The sequence below is a fragment of the Gopherus flavomarginatus genome, chromosome 20, assembly GCF_025201925.1.
Source record: "Gopherus flavomarginatus isolate rGopFla2 chromosome 20, rGopFla2.mat.asm, whole genome shotgun sequence".
Classification (NCBI taxonomy): Eukaryota; Metazoa; Chordata; order Testudines; family Testudinidae; genus Gopherus; species Gopherus flavomarginatus.
The window spans coordinates 10,378,638-10,387,876 of NC_066636.1; the positions used below are offsets into that span (position 1 = coordinate 10,378,638).

Consider the following 9,239-nt stretch of genomic DNA (forward strand, 5'->3'; position numbering starts at 1 on the left):
CACATACAGCGCTGTATCTCCCTCGCTACAGTGCTGCATGTGCTCCACCTCGACGAGAGGAATAAAGAGAACAGAGCTGGTGATGCAGCGCTGGGGTGCCAGTGTAAACAGTGATTAATCTTACTACGCTGTCACTGACCTCCGGAAGCTTCCCACAATGCTTTTAAGTAGAGATAACGCTCTTTGTTTTGGTGTGATGCCTCTGTTTGCTTTGCTGTGAGCTCAAGGCTCCCGGAGCTGCTTATCTAAAAACCAAACACAGTTACTGTTTGCAGTGAATGAGCAGAGGCAGGGGGATCCCTTTGGAACACCCACAGCTGGTGTTTGCTTGAGGAGACAAGCAGCCGGGTGGGCACGGGGGAGGGGGGTCTGTTTTGGATCAGCGGCTTATCTGGTCTGTGAGGAAAAGAACAAAGGCGGCTATTTGCATTTAGTGAATGAGAGAGGGGTGGGGGAGGAGGCTTGAACTTGCCAGGCAGGGAGTTGACACAGTGTCAGCTCCAAAAATCCACTCGCTCTGTCTCCCCCACGCTCCGTGTCACTGTCCACCCCACCCTCCTCTTTTGAAAAGCACATTGCAGCCACTTGAATGCTGGGATAGCTGCCCATAATGCACCACTCCCAACAGCGCTGCAAATGTGGCCATGACAGAGTGCTGGTAGCTGTCAGTGTGTCCACACTGCAGCGCTTTCCCTAAACAGCTGTAGGAAGACAGCTTTAACTCCCAGCGCTGGACAGCTGCAAGTGTAGCTAAACCCCCTCTAAGCCGACCCCTTATGAGAACAGCAGGGACTAGCATGACTAGATGTCCCGATTTTTGGGTCTTTTTCTTATATAGGTGCCTATTAACCCCACCCCCATCCCAATTTTCCACATTTGCTGTCGGATCACCCTAGCAGGGGTTGCACACAGGGCTGCATTAACCTTCAGGTGCTGAGGTTTCCCTCTCTCCATTCCCAGAGCCTGTGATCAGAAAACAGACATCAGGGCTCCCAGGTGCTGCACAGACCATGACTAAGATCAGACCCCATATTATGCAAGGTGCTGTACAAACCCTGGGCAACACTGAGACACCCAGGAGATTCCCCTCAATTTCCCTGAGCCTCTGCTGCCCAACTTCTTCTGAATCCCTCTGGCTCACCCCCCCCCCACAAAAAAACCTACCTTTCCAAACAGTCCTTCTTTCCTTCCCCCTGATTCTGGTTTCACACCCTGGGACCATCTCCTCTCTTTGTCTCTCCCCCTCCAGATGAAGCAGAGATGGAGGCAACTTCAGCCACTGGAGTCAGCCTCAGCGAGCACTGCAGCCGGCCCCGGGGGAGGGGGGGTGTTTGCAGACACAGGAAGGGAGCAGGGGGTGCTGGGAAGAAGGCGGCAGGAGAACAAAGCTCAGAGACCCAACATGGGGAAATTCCAGGGGGCGAGGCTCTGACACATCCCAGGTGCGGACAGCTCCTGGGGGCGGGGCTCTGGCTCAGCTCCGGGGCAGGGCAGCTCCTCTGGGCGGGGCTCCAGCACAGAGCAGGGGCGGGGCAGCTCCTGGGGGCGGGGCTCCAGCACAGAGCTGGGGCGGAGCAGCTCCTGGGGGCGGGGCTCTGGCACAGCCCGGGGGCGGGGCAGCTCCTGGGGGCGGGGCTCTGGCACAGCCCATGGGCAGGGCAGCTCCTGGGGGCGGGGCTCTGGCACAGCCCGGGGGCGGGGCAGCTCCTGGGGGCGGGGCTCTGGCTCAGCTCAGGGGCGGGGCAGCTCCTGTGGGCGGGGCTCTGGCACAGCCCATGGGCAGGGCAGCTCCTGGGGGCGGGGCTCTGGCACATTGTGACGCGGAGCCCGGGCTGAACAGCTGCTTCCTGGTTCTCCACCTGCTGCCAGCAGCGCTGGAGCTGCCCGAGCCGCAGCGGAGCCACTGTTCTCAGCTGCAGCCAGGATCTGCCCCCGGCCCCGCTGGGATCCAGGTGGGGACAGAGACTGGGGCCTGGGGGTTCCCCTTGGTGTGGCTGGCGGGGGCGGGAGGGGAGAAGCCGGAGCTGCAGGCGGGGGAAGGGCGGTGGGACATTGTGACCCGGAGCCCTCGGGGAATGAGAGGCGCTGGGGGGCAGGAAAGTGACTCTACCCCAGGGAGCCTGGGAGAAGCCTTGAAGGCGCCTCGGCCCCAGTGGAGCTGCAGGAGGATCCCAGTGGAGCTGCAGGGGGGGAGGTCACTGGGGTGGGGGTGTAGATCTGTCTCTGTGCAGCCAGGACATTCCCGGGGTGGGAGGGAGGTGAGTTAACTGGATCCTGTCCCTGTTTTTGCCACTTCCTCCCACACACACATTCTCTCAAGATTTCCCCTTTTCTCTCTCATTATCACACATGGCTATAAAATCCAGGGAGATTCTCCTCCCCCCCCCAATGATCAGCTCTCTAATTGCCTCTGATTTTCCCTTTTCTCTCCATACTTCTCAAAGGTCAATTTAAAATCACTCTGATGGGGGGTGGATTTTCCCACCCATTTTATCTGCAGAGATTTGTCCTTGTTTGGGTGGGAAATTGTTGCCCTGGGTCATTCCCCAGAACATGGCTCCCACTGGAGTGGGATGGAATGAGGTTCCCGTTCTCTGCCAGGGCAGGGAAGGGAAGGGAGGAGCACATCCCCCATGGAGACTGCCCAGACCCCATTTCCCAATTCCCCTGCGGCCCCCTTCCATTGTCCAGGGAGCCTTCCAGCTCCCCCCCTGCCCTTAAATCAGCTCCTCAAAGGGCTCTGAGCTGCTCACGTGAATGGTTGCCCCGTGGCCGGGGGGACCATCACATTCTGTTTATGTATTGGACAGTCATATAAAATCCAGTCCAACAGTCCCACTTTTCCACTAGTTATTTAATAGCAACATCAAATCCCCTCCGATCTTGGTGGTTTTCTCTCATGTTATCAAATGTCGTTTGTGACAGGGTTCTCTCTGCGTGTGTCAAAGATTGATATAAAATACCCCAAACATTTGCCCCACTTCTCTCTAGTTGTTTTATTTCTAATTGAATATGATGGGTTGTTTCCCAATGTGCTAAGATGCAGCCGCCTCTGGGGTGGATCCATGGTGGCCATTATTTTCTAGTGACAGCCCGTGGATCTTTCTTGCCCTCCAGGCCTTCCATTCTCCTGTTAAAGAAGCACTCCCCAGGCTCCCTCTGCCTGTGTGACTGGCCAGCAGGAGGTGGTGTTAACTTTCTAGCCACTTCTCACACTCTGTGAGGTAACACTTGCAGGGGCAGGGAAGGTGTCTGTGTGGGGAGATTGCAGCTGAAGGGGCATTGTGGTAGGGGGAGGCCTCTGGGTGGCTGGGCAGGGGGTACCCTAGTCAGGTTGGTGGGTTGTGGAGGTTTGGGGTTTTCGGGGGTGGTGGTTCTGATGTGCCCATCCCTGAGGCTATGGGTCCTGGAGGTGGGTATCGCTGGGGGCCTGGTGGCTGCAGAACAGTGGGGGTGGGTGCCTCTTGGGGAGGCGGGACAGAGGGTTAGAGGGAGCCTGGTTCTGTGCCAGGGGCTCTGTCTGTGCTTCCCCCGCTGGTTCCTGGTTTTGTTGCCATGCCCAGTGCACAGAGCTGGGGGAGGGGATCCCTGGCACTAGGTGAGGGCATGCCAGGGAAGCAGAGTGATGGGTCGCACTGTAAAGCATCAGGGGGTCACACTGGGCAGAGGAGGGAGTCCCAGGCAAATGTCAGGGTAGATCGTTCTGGAGGGTGGGGAAGTTCCTAGGCAGGCAGTGAGGGACTGAGTTCCCAGTGGGGGGGGGGTCCCTTGAGGGGGTCCCTGGCTGCTGGGGGCTCTTGGTGGGGGGAACCTTTGGGATTCCCAACCTGGCAATCATGGTGTGGTGGGGGTTCTCTGGCCGGTGGGGCTTTGAGGGGTATCTGGGGTCCCTGGCCAGGGACTCTGGGGGCTGCGTCCCAGGGAATATCTGATGGGATCCTGGCTGGGGGGTGTCTGGGGCCCCTGGCTGGGGGGTCTGGGCTCTGGGTACTAGGGGGTGTCTGGGGGCTGCTGCTAACCATGATCCTTCTCTCTGGTCAACTTGTACCAGAGTCCTGGCTCCTAGTCACCAGGTCACCAAGTCCATTCCCCAGTCACGTGCCCTGTCACTGTGATAACTTTCTGTCCACTTAGCAAACACTGTTAGTGTGAATTCACAGAATTTACTTTTCTCCTCTTTTGAAAACTGCAGGAACTTTCGGTTCCGTTTGGAAAATTTTTGCCCCCAGTCCTTGTCCTAGATCTGCGGGGGTGAGGGAGGTGGGAAGGGAGTCAGCACTGCCACACGATGGTCTTTTCCACAGCGTTCTGAACTCATTCTTTCTGAAATCCGGTGTCATTGAGACCGTTGTTAATCCAGAGTCACTGTATGGAAAGACAAGGAGTGATTCCAGATGGACAGTGGGTCAAATGAGATCAGCCATTCTCCCTGTGAGGAGGGGCTCCCATTAGCTGCTCTCCCCAGAGAGCTAAAGGAGGGAAGCTGCTCATACACTCCGTCCCTCTCTGCTCAGGATATTGGGGTTCAGCTTCCTGGGTCAGATGCTGCAGCCTCCATTGTGATCTGGGAGACCAGGCTTGGCAGCTGCTGCTCCCCCAGTGGGGCTCTGTGCTGGGAAGTGACCTTAATTAAAGCTTCTTCTCTGCCCGGCCCAGGGGATGACTTTCTGCAGCTGGTCCTAGCCCCCTAGGGCAGTCCTGGGCCCTGTTACTACTAAATTCTGAGCCAGAGTCTCCAGGTAACTGAAAGACCTCAGGGAATGTCCTAGGGTCTGGCAAGAAAGTGACTCTGCACAAACAACACCACCTCATTTCTCCTCCCATTAGCGGTTGCCAGGAGGAAATCCAGCCATGGGAGAGCAAAGCCCCCAGGAATGGGACTGTCCCAGCCAGAGGGGCAGGGAGAGAGGACAGGGGAAGGAGGGACTGAAAGGGGCAGTGGGAGAAATGAATGTGGGGGAGAGATTTCCAGCTCTCTAGTCCACCCAGACACATGTATTGCTGCATCCTGGGGCAGAACCACTTTCCAGTGAACAAAACAAGGATCAGACAGAGCAAAAGCCAGTTCCTGACTCCATATTCCCCCTGCTGGGGTGTGGCTGCCGTGGGGTCAGTGTCTGAGGGAATCCCCCACAGTGACTCCTTTGGTTCTGCTCTTTTCTAGCCTTGTGTTCAGAGAAGGGGTGAGGGGAGAGAGAAGGGAGGTTAAAAATGTGTCTGTGGACTTAGCCTGGCAGGAGGGGCCAGGTCTAAATTGTAATAAACAGATTGAGCATTTCCCAGCATGACAGAATCTAGGGTGTCTGTCTGCAGGGAAAGGGCCTGGGGGAATTGTGATGTGAAATTAACTAAAACCGGTTCTGAAACGCCCACAACTGCCCTTCTCCCCCAGACAGGCTGCAGAATGTTTTGCTCCAGCTCATCCCAGCCTGGCGTGGGACAGGGAAGAGAAATGGCTGCAGTGGAGTCAGTCCAGGTAGAGATTATCGGGGGTTGCTGGTGGGTTCCTGCTGGAGGAAAGGGAGAGCAAATACACCAGAGGTGGGAAGGTTTGCAGAGTCTAGTTTGGAGGTTGGAGCGGGGCAGGAAATTCACAGCGTGGGGAAAGGAGGAGGCCAGGGTGTGGCAGACCTGCTGGGAGTTATTTACTAAGTGGCCTAGATTCTAGGAACAGACCCAGGAGGTTTGGAGGTGGAAATGCCCTAATTTGTGAAGAGAGAAAATAACCCACCTACATGGAGCTAGTCAAACTGACCAGACTCCTAGTGCTGGAGCCTGACCTCATTAACCATCAGCTGCTGTGAGATATAAAGGGGACACCCATGAGTCAGGCTTATTGGAGCTGCCTCTCCCTTCATATCCCGCTCCTCACAATGAGGAGGGTGTTGGGCATCCTACCAGCGAGCTCTCCCTGGACCCTGCTAGGGGCTCCATCTCCTGTATCAGTCAGTGGCTAGTAGGGGAGTGATGGATATGCTGGGAGAGATAAGGGGCTCTCTCTTCATCCCCTCACCCTGGTATTTGCTGGATACTCTGAGCCAGGTCGAGGTGGGACTCTCCTGACTATGATCCATCCAGAGCTTCCATTTGATTCACTCTTCTCTGCCACAAATAGTGGGGCTGTGAGTGGGGCAGCAAGTCCTTAGTGTTGGACTCTTACTCTTTCAGGGGCTGGTGACCTTCAAGGAGATGGCTATGTATTTCACCAGGGAAGAGTGGGCTCTGCTGGACCCCACTCAGAGAGCCCTCTACTGGGATGTCATGCAGGAGAACTATGAGACTGTGACCTCGCTGGGTAAGGGTTCCTGTCCCTTCTGTTCTTGGAAGGGGAAATGAAGAGTGAAGGTTTATGCCACCCCCACAATGCCATCTGTACCCTGTCCTGTTTCAGCATCACCCCAATAGGCCAGTGACACACATAATACCAGAGACCCTCCTCTGCTGCAGAACACTTTGGGAACAGAGCACAGGAGCCGTATTGCACAGTGTCAAATATCTGCTGTTTGCTCAAGTGAAACTGGGGGTTAGGTCTGGCATAACTGTCCCATACCCCTAATCATTTTTGTTGCCCTTTTCTGAACCTTTTCCAATTCCAATATATCTATTTTTGAGATGGGGTGACATGTGCATGCAGTATTCAAGATGTGGGTGTATCATGGATTTATTTGCTGTTTTTACAAATATGATCTATGAGATATTCTGTCATATCTATCACTTTCTTAATTATTTCCTACATTGTTCACATTTTTTCACTGCTGCTGCACATTGAGTGGATGTTTTCAGAGAACTATCCACAGTGACTCCAAGATCACTCTCTTGAGTGGAAAGAACTAATTTAGACCCCATCATTTTGTATGTATAGTTGGGATTGTGTTTTCCAATGGGCTGCACTATGTGCTATCCTGTCATCTAGTACTGCTGAGATCCTGGATTCAGTAATATCCCTGCCCTTCCTGTTCCCTTTCTCCACCGAACCCCGCCAGCCCATGCTTCCTGTTCCCAGCTTCCCCAGGATTCTCGCACTGTCTCTGAACCTCTCTGTCAGCAAGAAGCAGTGCCAGGGACACTTGCCCTCTGTCTGGAGTCTTCGATTTCTGGGACATGGATTTACTTTCTCTGTGTTGTAAGAGGCTCTGTCATAATGAGTGTCTGTGATGTTACCCAGAGTACAATCTGGACTGTTAAATAGCTGTCCCCTCAGTCCTCCAGCATGGGGTGCCTTTTCCACTGTTTTTCCCGCGAGCACAGCCCCTCTTGGCCAATTAACACACAGTCTCCAGCATGTAACTCACTCCCAGCTACACAGTATTGAGTGCTGCTAGAGAGCCACTCATGAATTACACCTCAGGAGAAAACCAGCAAATTCTCAAGTGCCCAACTTTCCCCCCAGAAATGTGCATCTTGCACTGTCCAGCACGCTACTGAACGACCCAAGCTCATATGAAGTCTGTCATTTCATCAGCGGAAAATGACATGCACCAGCTTGTTATCCCAAACAGAGTTTCCAACACACTTCAATCCACACATACTGGTTAGATGAACAATAAACCAAGATTGTTAACTACCAAAAACTAAAACTAGGCCCAGTCCATGAAAGGGGCACTCCCAGGAGAGACTGTATAAAGGCTGGAACATGAAACACCTTTGTAACCTGAGACAGCTGCCTTGGGGACAATGACAGGGAGAATCCCCCAAAGTGACTCCTTTGTTTCTGCTCTTCTCTGGCCTCCGATTGTTCCTTCCAACATGGAGTACTATGCACTTGTCTCTACTGAATTTGATCCTATTTACTTCAGATCATTTCTCCCGTTTGTCCAGATCATTTTGAACTTTAATCCAATCCTGCAAAGCACTTACAACCCCTCCCAGCTTGGTGTTGTCCGCAAACTTGATACGTGTAAGAGAGAGACTGTTACTGGGAGGGTTTCCCCATGTGTCAGAGGGTTACACCCTGGTGGGAGGGGGCTAGGCCTGTACTGGAATAAGGTCACTCTGTGCTTCACAGTGTGCTAGAACCTAGAATGTGCATTAGCAGGGGAAAAGCTGGGGGGAATCGGCTTGGGGAATGGACAAAAGCCTAGTCTGAATTCTCACACCTTGCCCTTTTCACCCCGGCAGGCCAGAGAATAACATCCATGTTTCGCTGCAGATCATCTCATCCTCCCAGGGGCAAGGAAATGGCTGCAATGGAGCTGGCTCAGGTAAGAGATTATCAGGGTGGCGGGCTCTGCTTGGAGGTTGAGGAGCAGTAAATGCATAAGAGGGTGGGAATTGCTAGAGGTGGTGGGAAGCAGGAAATATCTCGGGTGGAGAAAGGGAGGGACAGCATGTGACAAACCTGCTGAGACTTGTGTAGTGTAGGGCGTGATGGGTTGTCACCCCAGGAGGCAGTTTGTGGAGCTTCTGGGAACTGCTGTGTCCTCTAACCCTCACGCTGGGCTGGCCCTTCTCACACTGCTTTGCTGGAGATTTCGCCAGCCTCTCCAGGGCCTGTTATCACCCAACACAACAGCAGGTGGCGTCATGCAGCCAACTAAGCTACCTGAGTGCGTTACCTAAGCCACTCAAGGACAGATAGAAGACAAGAGCCAATTCCCACTCCCCAACCTTGCACACTTGCTGTAGTATAAATCCAGAATGATACCATCTTATAGTGCACAGGGATCTCTATAATACAAGCTCATTAATGTAGTTCCCCTCCCCTCGATATGGGACAGATGTGCACAACAAGCTGAGATTTTCCCCAGACACTTCACTCAAAATACGCTGGTTAAGATAAAGCATCAAACAAGTTTATTAACTGCAGAAAGATAGATTAAGTGATTATAAGTGATAACAAACAGATCAAAGCAGATTATTTAGCAAATAACCAAAACTCAGATTAAGCCTAACATACTAGATGGATAGAATTTGAATTAGCAATTTCTCACCCTGACTGATGGTACAAGCAGTCCCCCAAGTTTCCATACACAAGCTAGAAATCTCTTGATCCTGGGAGCAGCACTTCCCCCACATCCGTTTTTGTTTCTCAGGTGCTTCCAGAAGTTCTCTTGTGTGGAGAATGAGGCCAAGAGATGATGTCACACCCCACCTTATGTAGCTTTTCCATATGGTGGGAACCTTTTGTTCCAAACTCAGTTCCTAGTCCAGTTTTGTGGAAAAATACAGGTACTGAAATGGAGTTTAATGTCATGTGGTCTGGTCACAGGCCATGCTGAGTCATAGTAGCCATGATCATA

General features: G+C 53.3%; 1 protein-coding gene across 1 annotated transcript in view; it reads left to right on the forward strand.

The window, feature by feature from the left end:
- LOC127037847 (zinc finger protein 560-like) overlaps positions 1 to 9,239 on the forward strand; it is a 586,628-nt gene that overhangs the window by 445,184 nt on the left and 132,205 nt on the right. Inside the window, exons 2-4 of the mRNA XM_050929988.1 lie at positions 5,393 to 5,476; positions 6,169 to 6,295; positions 8,119 to 8,201. Coding sequence (XP_050785945.1) covers positions 5,405 to 5,476; positions 6,169 to 6,295; positions 8,119 to 8,201 — 282 coding nt within the window. The 5' untranslated portion in view covers positions 5,393 to 5,404. The remainder of the gene's footprint in view (positions 1 to 5,392; positions 5,477 to 6,168; positions 6,296 to 8,118; positions 8,202 to 9,239) is intronic.